Here is a 15921-nt window from a genome sequence, read left to right on the forward strand (position 1 = left end):
TGAAATTACTTCTAAACCACTCAATTTGACTACAGATTCGCGTTGAACTTATTTTGCGCACAATTTCCGCCGTATGGGGTGTGGCTACATGAGGCAGGTTTCAACAATTAGAAGTTTACGACGCTTGCGTTTGCGTAACGCTGATTGGTCAACTTCAGCCGAAGCGCCAAACGACGTACACCAGTAGGCCTAGTGGTTGAACATTTTAAACACTAAGCTACTACTACTAAAACTACTAAGAATAAATAGGTAGCATTCTAGAAAACATGTTATTTAAAATTAAAATTAAAAAGAGCTTTTTCACATTTTAAAATGGAATGGATAATGGAACAAAAAAAAATAAAAATCACGACTGGCCTTCTTGAATTTATTTGTATATTACGACTGGTCTTTTTTTTTATTTCTTTCTTGCATGCATTTTAGCATCTATAAAGTGTGCCGCGCAGAAATGATATAATTATCACAGAACCAAAGCCGAACCGGACTGAAACGCTTTTAAACGTCTGCCCTGCACTGCTACTTTCCTTCTGGAAACCCAGATTTAACACCCCGTTTCCTGCGACAAATACTAATTCTCTAAATCAGCGGATAAAATAACGCTTTGCGCAGCAGAACGAATCCAATTACGCAAACGTCTATTGCCAGCGCGGCGTTTGTCCCGAAGTGAGCTCGCTGCTTTCCGTCCATCTGGCTCGGGTCCTGGCCGGTGTTCATACGCTGTTTGTAGTCCCTAAAAACAAAGTGTAAAACTAGCTCACCATTCTCGCCCGGGAGCTTCTTGTTACTTGTCTAAAAAGGGACTCGAGCCCCTCAACGAGTCAGTTACAAAGGGCTTTTTAATCCTTCGCCTCATTTACATCCCCCAAGAATAGAGTCCTGAATATCTAATCTTCCGCATTTAGGGTCCTGTAATCCGCAAGGCCTCTCTGATGTTTTCTTCTCCCATTCCCCTATGAACAATTAACTTGTAATCTCTACAAACATACATTCAGCTGCTGCCTATCTGATGTGCGCTGGGTCTGTGAAAGGACCCGAGGGACTGCCTTTGTGTTTCAAATGTGTCCAGCGCAATTTTATCATTTACTTCTCCCGCTGACACTTAAGGAAATCGCCTATTATTTTAGGGATGTCGCGATGAAGAAGAGCATATTTCCTCGAGCGATTTTAAAAATATCGACGTAAGACATAAATGAAGGAAATCATCGCGGCATTGCGTTAGAATAAAAACAGAACTGTTTTAATGTTTTTATTAAGGCTGTTTTATTTTAAACTGTCGCTTTTATTGATGTAAAATTGTTTAGCCTGTTTTATTGTTGCTAATAGGCTGCTTGTTTAATTAATGTTTAATCGGTAGCCTGTATCTTATAATAAATCAGGCTTTACAATTAATTTAATTTTGCTGTGTCATCGCGCAAAACATTTTTATTTGTTTCGTTAAAATCGTTTTTTAAACCGGCATTCGCGTTTGTCAGCTCGCGGCGTTTTTTCTAGCACGCGCAAATTAAACGTTTGAGAACATGACATTATTTTCTCTCCTTTTTATCATTAGTTGATTAATCCGAAAGAAACCATTTCCGGCCGTCACGCGTTATTTTTTGAAACGGTGTGAAAAAATATTTGATTCGCATGCAATTATATGAAACGAAACTGATAATAGCCATGATTTTCTGTGACCGTTCTGATACGTTAGAACGGACTGGGACGTTTTTTTTTTTTTTTTTTTTTTTTTTTGCATAAAGCACAATTAATTCAATATGCACAAAATATACACAACACAAACACGTTTCGGTTTTTTTTTTACAGCAACGTTTTATTGAAATTTCATCCAGGAACACTGGGCAATAATAAATATCTCATTTGTCAACAAGAATGTACAAAAATAAAGACCACGGCAATCTCTCTGGAATAACAAAATTTTTCCAAGGAAAAAAAGATCATGCTTATAGGTTGTTTGAACAAGATGCCATGCCGAAGGATTTCAAATAAAGATACGACACAGAAATAACACGACTGAAGGTTCAGCTAGTACTTAGGCTGACGGTGGATGAATAAAATAATCGAAGAAGATATAATAATACCACTCTAGTGCGAACTAAATCCACAGTCGTACAGTTTTCATCCGAAATGCCATTTCACAATCCTTGTTACAAGGAACACGTCTTTTTATACCCTTTGCGAAAAAGATACGTGCGCGCGGACTCCCCCACATCACGTGATCAACAAGTGGCCTTGCCGACCCTCACCGGGACAGCCTGCGCCCTAGAAACTACAGAAGAGATGAATAAAGTCAGAATCTAGGAGATCCCACGTTACTGTTTTACACTGGAACCCTTCTGACGGGGCCCTTTTACGCGTAACTAACGTCTAACTCTCCTCGGAGTGCACCTGGAGTTAGGGTTCGAATAAGTGGAAGCGACCACATCGCAGCCAGCGGAATAAATAGTTAGCATTTATTAACCAGGCAGTCTACTGATGAGCCTAGCTGACAGAACGCGCAAAAGCGACCCGCCGAGCGTCACCGGAAACTCTGCGCGTTTTCTCTGCGCTTTTTGGCGGACGCTACGGTTACCACGGCAAAGTTTGGAGAGGGGAGCGAGTGCTCGCGTTCCCAGGGCAGCTTCAAACACACAGACTCCACCTCAAATAGAACAATTTACTCTCATTTACAGTGAATTTACAGAGCGTTATGCAGCACGTACTCCATAACGGTAAAGTGGTTACCTTACAAAAGCAATCGAAGAGATCCTTGTTACAAGGACGAAGTTGCGAACTCGTAAGGGCTAAAACACACAGACAGACAGACAGACAGACAGATCATGCAAAGTCCAGTGCGCGCGCTGTTCACTTCATCGCGTCCTTGCTCTCTGTGGAAAGCCTCGTCAGTCCCGTGGAGGTGATGGGCAGGTGGGGAGGCGGCGGCACCTGGCAGATCGTGCAGGGGCACGGCAAGCCCGCCCAGTGCTGGAACGAGCCGCCGAGCTGCAGCGGAGGCGCGGGGCTGCTCTTCATCAAAGAGTGCGGCGCCCTGATGGAGGTAAGTCCCGGTAACGTGCTCGAAAGCGACGCGGAGGCCGACGAGGTCAGCGCGCTCCCGAGGAGAGGGTGCACCTGGTGCGCCGCCGCCGCCGCCGCCGCCGCCGCGCTCGCGCCGCCGTGGCCCGCCGTCCCGCAGTGAAACGCAGAGTGGTGGCCGCCGTAGATCTCGCCCACCAGCCGCTTCATCTCGTCCAGCGAGCTCGTCAGCATCAGGATGTAGTTTCTGGCCAGCAGAAGCGTGGCGATCTTGGAGAGCTTGCGCACCGACGGCCCGTGCGCGTACGGCATGACCTCGCGGAGCCCGTCCATCGCCAGGTTCAAGTCGTGCATGCGCTTGCGCTCCCGGCCGTTGATCTTCAGGCGCAGCTGCTGGATCTCCTGCTCGGTCACCTGCTTCTTGAGCTTGTACTTGCTGCCGGAGGGAGTCTTGGACCCGTGCTCGCCCGTCATCTTCTGGAGCAGCTCGCTCTGCGTGGACGACACCGAGTTCAGGCGGCCGTCTTGAGGATGCAGGTGGTGGTGGTGGTGGTGGTGGTGGTACATCCCATCCATGTCTGGAGAGGAAGCTCTGCTGGAGCTGGAGTCCGAATTCATTTTATGGCTGCGCTCGGGTAGGAGGTTGTCTCTCGCTCTTGCCTTGTTTTTATTTCAAGTCACTCCTGCTTGATCACCTGATTTATCCCACCGGAGCCTCTCTCTCGCTCCCTCTCTCTGTCTCTCTCCGCAGACCGAGGCCGTGTCTCCTGGTTTGATCTCGCACCTCTTGCTTCTGTGGCGTCGCATCACAGGGCTCCGTATTTATAGCGCTGCTCGAGAGGGGCCAAACAAAAGGAGCCCCTCTATTCATAACGGTCTTGTTAGGATGACGTCCCCATTATCTAGAGCGGTGTGCTTTGACTGTCCCATTGACCAAAGGAGCATCTATTCACATTCATTGTAACGACGCCGCGGGGAGACACTTGAGCCCAGGAGCCTCTGAAAGTTTGCAAATACTTCTCCACGCTTAAGAAACGACGCCGGGTCGCTCGCAATGCGCCTCGCATCGTTTCTTGTCACGGGTGTGCGGTCGTGAGATTCGCGCGCTGTCAGGTTTGCTGGTACGCGTCGCAGAGCGCTGATGGAGCCTTATCACTTTCGTTAAAACGGTCAACTTTGACAGACATTGTTACAACCGAAGATGGCACGCGTTATATTATGAATAAGTGGACGCAATGCAATACAGTATAAACTAAACCTTTCATTGAATTGCTCTGAGGAACGACTGAAGGTCCGTTTTCAATCGATAGGCTGCAAACAGAATTCTGGCGATATGATTATTAACATTTAATAACAGACAATTTTTCTCTTGGGGCGAAATTGAATGCTGTCCATTTAATATGCATTTTGTTAGATAAGCGATGTTTAAGCCTATTTTTCTGCTTGCAAAAAGACAAATTCAACTACATGTTTATTTGCGTTTCAATATGTCACAGAAAGATGAATAAAGCATATTCTAAACATGTTAATAATTCTTATACATCACCTGACGTTAACGAAGACAGTCTTCTGTCACCTTTAGTTAATTATCTGACAAGATGCTATCCATTTATTACGATATTATAAAAACAGACAATACGCACAGATCTTGCTCATGCATTAACAAAATGAAAAGGATTACAATGATTATTATTAAGAAAAAAATGTATTTCGTTATATGACAACATGCCTATTAAATGATTAGTTCCAAGATCTTTTGTTATGCATTACAAATATAGCAAATATAATGTTTTTCTTATGCATTATTATTCTTTTATTGATGTCTTAAGTCACAGACTTAATGTGGAATCTGATATCGTTACAGTTTAAAATAACTAAAGGGGTCTGTTAACTCCGGACAAATAAACCCAAAAAAAGAAAGATAAATTAGTTCGCGTAATAAGATGCGGTTTTGTACGACACAAACCGTCTCATAATTATGGAAACGATCTAGATTTATGCGTACAAGGTGAAATTAAAAGCGAGCGTAAATACGAAAAGCTTTCTGAAATAGGTAGAAGTTCCCGATTTTGGGCATTTGGAGAAGAAAAAAAGCCTTCCCCCTGCTAGTCTCACTGGTTTTCCACAGCAATACAATCCTCTCATAAAAAGAGTGAAAACATGAATTCACCGCAGCACAGAGGAAGTTGAAAGGGAATCGTTTCTCATAAAGGTGCTGCAATGCAAAGAAAAGCTCGGGACTGCTTTACTCTCTCTTGGTGGCATTTGAAAGTGTAAAGCTTTGAATACCAATTGCTTGAACTGGACATATGTGAATCCTTTTTAATCCTACTAATCCTGTCTCCAAGTGTTTCTTTGTCTGTGGGGGCGACCGCATAGATCTAAGTGAAAGTGTTCCTAATCCGGCCAATGTGGAAAAATGTCTCAGTGTGTGAGCGGAGGGGAGAGGAGAGGAGAGGGAAGAGTCCGGAGGAGCGGGACGGGAGGGGACTGAATGTGGCCGTTACGGGGATGTAGAGCGGTGGGGGGTCTCAAGGAAACCCCAACGGCGGGACCCCCTTCGCTGGACGGTCTGGAGCGTCCCACTCATTCCCCGCACGGATCCTGGCCCTCAGAAACCACAACAAGGCAGTTCAAATTCCACAGTGGCTCCAAAAACGACAGAAACTGTATAAAGTCCTTTGCATTAGATAACGACATTTCCACCCAAGTAGTACGAGGCTGGAGGTTTTCCACAATGTTTTTCTGGGCGTTTTAAGTAGAGGTTTTCTCACACGCGCATTTCTCACATTATTACATAATTTTTAATACATGTAGTGGTGGCGGATCATTGATAATAAGGTTCGAGCGTTCGTTTTGTTCTGTGCTGATTAGAAAATCCAAAGCAGTTTATTCGTTATAGAAAATGAAATATGACGAGGCACACGGCTAACCTGTTTTTTTTTAGAACAAATTCATTTTAATAATGTCAAATTACATAGAAAGGTATATGATGGATTACAATCAACCAAAAACTATTCAGATGCTAAATTTAATTAGCTCAACCGAATAGCAATCAATGCTTCGTTTTGTTCAGTTTGTGAACTAGAACAAAAAAAATGTAATAAAAAAAAAAAATTGGTCTTCAATTTCACTCCACTGCATGAAGACTTTTTGAGAATAATATTTTATTTGGTTTTGTTATCCTCACTTGCACCACAGGGCCCAAGCCTTGATGGGGCCCTAAGCATAATTTTATTCGGGGTTCCCTCAGAAAACTCAGAAACTCAGAAAAAAAGATGCGGAATAATAAATTGATATGTACAAATAATTGTATTAGTTAATATTGCGCTTCTGTAAAATTACCATTGTCCATCGGCATAATATATTGTGAATTAAATAAAAAAAAAAGTAATTTCATGTAGGCTACTCTTGGGGGCCCTCCGGTGGCCCCGGGGCCCTAAGCAGCCGTTTAGTTTTCTTATGCCTTGGGCTGGTTCTGCTGCACCAAACAAGTAAAAAAAAAAAAAAAAAAAAAAAAAAACATCTGCTGTGTGGAAATTTTTTTTTTTGACTGTACAAAATCAGTTCAGCTCAAGGTCGCGTAGGCAAGTTGTCCACAGGTGTAGAGAATCAAATAAATCAGAATGGGTCCGAAAACATTTCCGTGCACAAAAATGTCAGCAGTTCAATAAGAGCTATCACAGAAGCAGTCCATGCTAACAGAAGAACTGTGTGCTTCAGTAAGAGCCGTCCAGTCCCTGCAAGGGCCCAGTGCTCTCAGACAATAAGTGACGTGCTAGGGGCCCGGATTGCAACGGCTGCTGTCAGACGCCACTTACTGCTCAGCGTACCAAAGATAAATGTATCGTTTAAGCATATGCATATATTTAAGAAAAATATCTTATAGTCGTATAATATATTTATGTCTAATATCAACATAAATGTTTAAACTGAGAAATTTGACACTTATCCACTAAATGAGCTCATTTCATATGCCTGTGACAGGTCTCAAAAAACACAGGCACAGGGACAATTGCAATGGCTTTGCGAAACTCAACAGTGCACAACATCATCAGACGATTAAGAGAACTGGAGAAATGCATCGCGTGATTCTGACACTGACATTACTAAATGGGCCCAGGAATACTTCCAGAAACCACTGTCGGTGAACACAATCAGCCGGGTCATCTGCAACTAAAGCTCTAAAAGGAAAAAGGAAGCCATATGTGAACATGGCCCAAATCTTTGACCTACAGAGAACATTTGGGGCATCATTAAACGAAATACACGTCAAAGACAATCATGAACTCTTCAGCAGCTGGAAACCTATATCAGGCAAGAATAAGACCAAACACCAAAACTCCAGAAACTCCTCAATGTCGAGATGTCTTTGAGCGAAGTTAACAACTGAAGAACCTTTCGGTTTCACATATAACAAAAATAATATGTATGTACTTTTCATATTCTATCTGAAGGTTTGGAACAATAAGTAAATGACGACGGCATAGTGCTCTTTTTTGGGTGACCTATCCGTTGAACAGAATTACTTAAGCCAATTGAAGTAGAACTATCCTTTTTACTCACAAGAACGAATTTAGACAAATCAGATGAGGTTCGAAAAAGAACATTTTCAGATGAATACTTCATTTTTTTCAAAACTGGAAAAAAGTTTTGTTCATTTTTTTGTGACGATGCCATAGGGTTGCTGAAAGAAAGATATCAATGAATCTTTGAATCCCTTGATTCTATATTCTGTTATCTTACAAGTAAACAAACCTTGAAATTTGAGAAATCTAATTATCATTGCGATCAAACGATAAAAGCTCACTAATTAAAGAGCTTGTAAGAAGCAGCACAATGAATGTGAGGTTTCTAATTAATATTTTCAGGGTTATTTTCCTCAAAGAGGACATTTGCATTCATTAGGCAAAATTAGAGAAATTAACATTTCAGTGCAAAAACATACCTTTATGTTTCTCTTTAAATTGAGAAGTGGGAATAACTACTTTTACTACGAGTAGTTTACTTTTTAAAGCTGTCACTCAGGGCCTCAGAAACACCTCTGAAAGATTGGACACACTGGTAAAGGATCCAGTAAATACCAAATGAATAACTCTTTACCACACGGTTGTGTCTGAAACATTATGTTTATTCAATTATCGTCTTATCAAAGAGGCTTGCGTATTGCCGTAGAGCACGTACAATAAGACAATCCAGCATTATGCTTTCAAACTTTGGTCTGTTTGTCTGAAGCCCGTCCAGCAACACTGGATGACATTTACTCAATCAATCATTTATTTTTTCAATTTTGCCTTTAAAGACAGAGGCATTGTCATGTTAGAAAAGAAACCTGTCCAAATACAGGTAGCATACATGGCAGTTGCGTTCTTACTATAAAACAATATATACATTTATGGAACTGAAGGAATGCAGAAATAAATTGAAAAGTGTTCTTTGAAGAGAAGGTGAAGCCCCAGAGCATCCCCACCTATTACATAACAGAGACCCATTGCAGACTGCTCAAAGATTTCCAAGAAAGTTCATCTGAACCACCGAAACCCAGAAACAATTTTGTTTAAAACTATGATACAACCATTCGCTCTTCGATTACACTTGAATATATATCAGGCCCTTGACAACGCTCCACACGAGAGGCTAAAATGTGCCATATGGCCAACAAGTCCGGTACATCAGAATACACGGAGCCCTCGAGCAGCCACAGAGCCGCCTGACACCGCCATCGCAGCACTCTCACTTTAACTGTCCCTTTCAGCGCCGACAATTGTTCGTCTCTTTTCAAGCTCAGTTTCAGCCTGGTAGCCTCCATTCTGCTTTGTGTGTCACTCTGTGTCTGGTTCGCCCCCTTCTAATGGGTGCACATGACCAGAAAATGAAGGCCTGCGTGAGGGTTTCGTCAAGACGGGGAACGGCGAGAAGAGATTAATATGTAAGCTTTGCGGCTAAGCTGGATACAGGGGAGGGTGCTTTGTGCCCAGGGAGGGTTACATGTAAGGAGAGAGGGGCTGGCCTTTTCATTCACCAAAACGTGTCCCGAGGAGCGCCCGCTCACCATTGTGCGAGACGACATGAGGGCGGTTGTTTCATTAATTACACATTAGCCATTGGGCCGCAAGGTGGGAGGTACGGCAGAGAAAATACAGATGTGCTGGCAGCCAGATCGAGGCAGGGCAGAGAACGAGAAAACACATTGATCTCATCCAAAGGATTTTCATCTCAAATGAGGCCACGCCGGTTTAGGAAAAGGAGGCTCTTCTAGGATGTCCCGGGCCACCTTATCCCAGTAAACTGATGGTGGTCTCGCATTGTTTCCCCTCTAAGTCTGTGCTAAGCACTATTGTGGTTAGCCATTGTCACAGGCACTTCAGAAGAAAAATCACACCAGCTTGATGAGGCGTCGCTGCTCCTTCTGCCCACCAGCACCAGGCTCTCACACACCAGACAATAAAGCTGAAAAGAGCCCAGGCTTGTACCCTGAGAGGGTGCATCAGGCTTCGACTCATTGTCCTCATTCTCCTCCAGCTCGCCAACGCCGCAAAACTCTGCTGCTTTATGACCTGTCCTGGATTACAGTCATTCAGCTGGGACGGCCCTCTCCAGCCCCCTGGTAACCCAGTAAAACCAGTGGGAGGGTCACAACTTTATGAGGGCTTGCCTAAATGCGCCCCTGGATAGTTTCCCATTAGAGCGTCCCTCCCACCCATCAACAATGCCCAACAACATCCCGGAGCCAAAACGAGACTGCGGAGCCTTCCTAAACCTTGGAGATTCCTGGCTGCTGCTTATTTCAATTAGGCAAAAGAGGTAGGGCCTTGTCCCAAATGGAGAAACTGAAGACGATCTACGCTTTAAGGGCCAAAAAAAATTAACTTTTAGGAGTACAGACAGTTTCACTGAGGCAGTTCTCACAAAGGTACATCTCTGTACCTTCTCCTCCCTTAAAACGGGGGTGTTTTCCTGACACTGGCCCTCCAGGAGCAGGAAAAAACAGCCCTGAACTAAAAGTTAATACGGAACAAATTTTAGGTATGACGTTGTCTCTTTTTATGTGACCATGGACCGCAAAACCAGTCATAAGAGTCAATCTAAAGCTAAAAAATCTAAATATTGAGAAAACCACCTTTAGATTTGTTCAAATGAAGTTCTTAGCAATGCATATTGATAACACAAAAATGAAATTTAAATATATTTAGGTAAGGGAAATTACCAAATCCATGGACCAAGATTTTTAGTTAATATCCTAATGATGTTTGGCATAACATAAAAATTGGTAAATTTGACCCACAGTGTTTGGTTGTCTATTGCTACAAATTAACCTATGCGACTTGCCTTGGTGAATTTTGTAATCCAGAGTAACATTATTTCTAAGGGTTTTTTATGCCTTTATTGGACAGAACGGCATTGAGTAGAGACTGGATTGGATCCGGATCGGTAAAAGACCAAGATGTCTCGCTGCTGTAAGTGGTGCTGACAAAAAGTCCCTTTGAGGCTACTGCCCGATTGAACCCCTCAAGGTAAAAGTTTTGCAGATTTGTGATTACCCCATGTTTTATGACGCTAAAGGCATGCGACTGTGTTCGATTACAGAATACTTTTGGCAAATATGTTTTAGCTTCAGCATTCGTAACCTAAAAAAATTCATTCAGTTCTGAAGAGTATCAAGATGAACAAAATCATTTTTTGTTGGTCACATATTTTCTGCAATAATCCAAAACCCACGGACATGCTTCCTAACTCATTTCCAGTCTGTTAGTGGCCAGTCTGATTTTATAGTGATGTAAACCTTTTCAGACTATGGCGCCGCCTCCCTGTTGAAGCTGTAGGCCTTAAGGTCAGTCTTGAGTAAACTCTGAGTGTTGGTGGCCAAGCTTCACCTTTTACCCTCTCATGTCTTTCCCCATGAAAAGCCTTTTTTATTACGCTCATGCATGAGACATTCACAGTCCAATGGGACTCTTTGATGCAAGCAGTCATCAGGCCAAAGTTTTGCTTTTATCGCCACTGAATGGATTTCAGAAATGCTTCTTGTTGTATTGTGTTTTGTGTGGGGCTGGGCAATATATAAAATATTCATGATATACTTGTGATGACTTTGCTTAAATAAAATGATGCAAAAGAAAAATCTAAAAAAAAAGAAAGCCAAATTGTGAATATCGTGTTGGTTAGATGTCTCTCTTTCGTGATTCTTGATGCCTTACGAGAGATTTAGATTTGAACAGCATCTTAAAAAACGGTGTTAGAGTTAAGTTTGATTCATTTCTGTTCATCTTTGTAAACCTTCCATTACATCATTCAAAAGTCTCCACATTTTTATTACAATAAAATATTTGAGTAAATACAGGGTATCATTGATGTTTATGTATTATTGGTGCCTATAAATGAAAATGATCTGTGTTCAATATGGGAAAAATGTAAAAAAAATTTATTAAATTAAAGCGTTTGCAGAATATTTCAGGAGAATGTACAGCATACTAATGATTTAGTATAGTGACTCATTTATTTTACAGCTCTAATTCTACATACCTGTTTTGACTGGTCAAAGGAAGTGACCATCGCTTTCTATGTAAGAACAAAGATGTGCGGACCGCAATCATCAGATGCAATGAATCTGGTGTGTGTCTGCACCTGCAGTCTTGTGTGCTTTGGGCTGTTTTTGTCTGTTTCTCTCTCTCTCGGGGAACACCTCATTAATACTCACTAGTCAAGGGCTATTAGCTTTTCAGGTAGTGCAGTTGGGAGGTGAAGGCCAGCGTGAAGTTAAACTAACACTTATCTAATTACCCACAAACGCCAAACAAAAGTGGATTCATTCTGCTTGACTGCTCTAATCTGACTTAACACACACACACACACACACACACACACACAACAGGACTACAATAAAATCAACAGAAATACTAATTCCAAATAAAAGACACGATTCTTGTCAGCCTTACTGTTTTTTTGTGTCTATCTATTTCAGCGGTTTTATACAAAAAAGAAGAACTGACTCTTAGACGCAGTCGCTATGACTTCACATGTTAGCTTTATGTGAATTAATTTGGATCGTTATACAATGAACACGTTCGTTTCTTTAATAGCTGACAGGTTTTAGTACATATAAGTACATATTCTGCATCCCTATTAATAAGCAGAGAGTTATATGTTCATATATGTCTCAGTCATAAGCGGTATAAAACGAGCGCACGTTGAGCAATGAAACTGCAAATGAAAAGAAGGCATTCAGGGAATAACTTACAAATCATAAGCATCCAAAAGACCATCCACATTTGCGCTCAGACATTCTGCCTAATATCATTTTCTGTTTCACGGAAGAAAAAAAAGTGACAACATATCCAATTATCTGCGCAATTAAACTAGCAGATTTGATCTTGCGCTTTTTGGGATATAGACTAGCGCTTTTTATCACTTGACAAATGGTTTTATTACGAAATCAAATGCGTTTGCAGCGACCGACTGCGCTTCTTCGTACGTAACGTTAAAGCCATTAACATATTTTATATTACTCGAAATACCGGATGAGGATTTAACAAAAAAAAAACGACCGATTATCCGTGTAATTAAAAGGTATAATTAGCACCAACAATTTGAATTCTTTAAAGAAAAGGCGATCTTAAAGAAGCAGAGAGCGGCGCCTGTGTGTCGCGGAGCTTCTGAAAGGGCCATCAAAGCCCTTGTGCAACAAATGACACAGTAAAGCAATTTAGAGTTGGAAAAAGAAGGCTTTTCTGAGGAGAAACCCAGCAAAGCAGCAAGTAGGGTAATTTGGCGATATTGAGGGGGACCCGATCCTCTCCACCCCTCTCATATGCAGCTGCAGACGGGGTGTCCCTGCCTCGCAGACCCGGGGTCTGTGCTCATGCGGCGCTTCCCCGCGTTCGTCAGCCCATCAGCTAATGGAGGAAGTTAATTGTGTTGGTTGTAAGGCCACCTGTCACGCCAGCCTTATTTCCATAGTAATAGGACGAGGGTGGCATGGACAGCATGCCTGAGCCGTGGCGGGGAACCACCGAACACACACACATTCATCGCGCGATGAAAACAACATCTACAAACGCTGAGCCTGTCAGCCAGATCCAAAATAGCTGTAATTAAACCAAACAATACAACCGTCACAATCAACAAGGATAAACAGAACGCGTCTTGCCAAGTAAGCATAAAACGGAGAATTTAGTCTCCGTCGGATCTTGTTTTCTGTTTCACTAGGACTACAAATGCTCGCTGCGTTAGTGACTTCAGCGAAAGTTTGGCCAGCAACAGCCGGAGGAGAGAACGGCAGTTTAATACGGCCATCTGTATGGAGTAGCAGCCGTTCTTCTCATGGCTGCAGGACGCCTCTCGGACAAGCTGTCAAAACTTAATAGAGATGTCTCGGTTATCCTGCTGCTAGCATCGCATCACATCTCTTCACGCGCACAAACAAAATGCGTTTGCTCCGAAGCGGTCCAGGTACTAAATAAAAAGGCATGATTCGATAGCTATTTCATAATATTCAGTGACACCTTTGTACATCGTTGTAATCGCCGCTCAAGAAGCATTACAAAACCATGATTCATTTGTGACAAATCATTTTAGTCACTTTTGAATCCAATGCATCTGTGAATAAAAATACCATCGTTCAAAAAAGTTGATATTTCACTATTGGAGGGTGTGGCATGTAATCATTAAATGTAATCATTATTCAAATGCACACAAAAAAACGATGCCCCGCTCTCTCTTAAAAGGATATCCGTAGTGAAACGTTTAATACGCACACGGCTAAGAATAACTTCTAATCATGGCTCAAGAAGTTCAACATTTCCCAGCTACGCGATACGATTATGTCATGCAGCTTTGTATTTAATTCGCCAACGGTCCGAATAGCTTTCTTCCACATATTTTTATTTGTTCGCATTTAAAATGCTAATGCTCACTTTATTACATGCTCTATCAAATGCAAATGCTTTGTTTTACTGCGGCAAAGTTGGGCTGACAAAGGCATTAGCATATCTTATGCCTTTCTCCTTAGCATGCGCTGGCGCAGCGCGAGGCGTGAAAGTGCTATAAATTACATTAACAGACGCATTAGATAAACAAGCCAAAATGATGCCGCCGTTAAGACCTGCAGTAAGGTTGTTTGGGCAAATGAAGGTGTCTGGCTTTGCTAGCATATGGCGCACCAATTTCATCAAATCAACACCGTCTGAGCATTAGCTGGAAGTGTCAGGCGAGTCTGGAACAGTCTAATCGTCATCCTTTTAATAACAGTTTATGACAATGGATGATTTAGAAACTTCAAAAAGCCTAAAAACAACTTTTAATGGTTCGTTTTGATAGATGCACCTCTGGAGTAGTGTGGAAATGATATACTAGAGTGATTTCTGTATGATCATGTGACTCATGGAGACTGGGGTAACGATGCTGAAAATTCAGCTTTGATCACCCCAGTCACGAACATTTTATATAATATGTATTCAGACAGGAAACATTTATTTTACCTTGTACTTTAATTTCACGATATTGTTGCTTTGCTGGATTTTTGAGACCCTCTTAACATTAAAACTCTTAATCTTGAAAGTAAAAATGTTCAAACAGAGCTTGCTTAGACTGATCTTTGTTGAAAACAAAGGCCTTTAAACCTATTTTTTCTTGAGTTCAAATTTGAAATAAATATTCCATTATTAACATGATTCAAATAATTACAATTACAATTCTATTTTACAATTTCACCTTCTGATTTACTGTATTTTTTTAAATTAAATAAATGCAGATTTGACGAGCAGAAGAGAAGAGAAAATTATTATTATTTTCAACTTTGAAGTACAACACGTTTTTCCTCAACTTGATTTACAGGCTGACAACATTTTTAATTTTTAACATTTTTTTAATAATTATTATTAACAGATTTAGCAAAGCACACATACAAATCGACACTTTTTTCCATCTAACAACAAGTCTTTTTTTAACGTTTTAAATAACCATCCAATTACAAATATGCAATTTCATTCAGCGAGGCCGTGTTTTGAGTCATTCCTTTCATTTGGTCAAAATGACTCATTCCTGAAAATGAATCAAAACGTAAAACGACTCGTGCAGCAAACGATGTAAAGTCATGAAAAGTCACTGCTCGCTGGTTTTTCACTTCGCTCCGTCGCTCTCTGAACGCAGCGCTGACGGAGACATGTCTTCAGCAGCGTCCATCGGCTCTTTACGGAGGCCTGAACGTCCTCAGTCCCACTTCACACCCATCGTGGGCTGTAAGAAAGCCTCAGCCCCAAACAGATGGCCTGCAGTCTCTGAGGACGCGGGGCTACACGGACAGCTCTGGCTCTTCTGGAGGGAGGGCTGATGCAGAGGCATATGGCTGCAGTCCCGTCCCCTGCTGACTGCTTGTCACACACACACACACACACACCGCTGCTGTAGTGGCTGGCAGATTGCAGCACAGGACCCCCCCCGTACCTCCCCATCTGCACCTAAAGACCCTCATGCCCCGACAATGAGGTGGCCATGTCCCTGCCTGCACACGAGCAGAGGGGGCCACCAGAACAGAGGAGGGGGAAACACATTAACAAGCTATAATCTCAAACGCCTTATCCATAATGCATTGTCTGGGCCAATTTACATGGTGTGGAAACCTTCGGGGAGAAAGGGCCATCCATCACATTACTTTATTAGCTTTCCAGCCTGTCTCGCGCAGTCCAGCCTTTCACTTTTCAGTTTTTTTAGGTCCTGTTTTGTCATGCTTGTTGTACCGAGCACAACTGGCCCCATAAAGAACTCTAAACAGCTTAATTGTGAGGTTGTAAAAGGATAAATAAATTGGATGTACGGGCCGGGGGGCGAGCACGGCGCTAAATATATGCGGGCGTAAATGCTTCTACTGTAGCCGTGCAGGCGCGCTTCAAAATGTATACAGTAAGTTTATTT

The 15921-nt window shown here is 42.2% G+C and overlaps 1 protein-coding gene and 1 long non-coding RNA gene across 3 annotated transcripts in view; both read right to left on the reverse strand.

The window, feature by feature from the left end:
* Window positions 1-15921, reverse strand: part of LOC122335474 — a 36392-nt gene that overhangs the window by 16544 nt on the left and 3927 nt on the right. The window contains exon 4 of one of the 2 annotated variants that reach the window (XR_006248970.1): window positions 15181-15377. The exons of the other annotated variant lie outside the window; for it this stretch is intronic. This is a non-coding gene — a long non-coding RNA (uncharacterized LOC122335474). Of the gene's footprint in view, window positions 1-15180; window positions 15378-15921 lie in introns of those variants that run through there. 2 annotated transcript variants of the gene reach the window in all.
* olig3 (oligodendrocyte transcription factor 3) lies at window positions 1814-4068 on the reverse strand. Its single transcript, XM_043233356.1, has one exon. It carries the CDS (start codon window positions 3628-3630, stop codon window positions 2842-2844), a length of 789 nt encoding a protein of 262 aa, XP_043089291.1. The 5' UTR covers window positions 3631-4068; the 3' UTR covers window positions 1814-2841.

This window comes from Puntigrus tetrazona, unplaced genomic scaffold, assembly GCF_018831695.1.
Source record: "Puntigrus tetrazona isolate hp1 unplaced genomic scaffold, ASM1883169v1 S000000793, whole genome shotgun sequence".
NCBI lineage: Eukaryota > Metazoa > Chordata > Actinopteri > Cypriniformes > Cyprinidae > Puntigrus > Puntigrus tetrazona.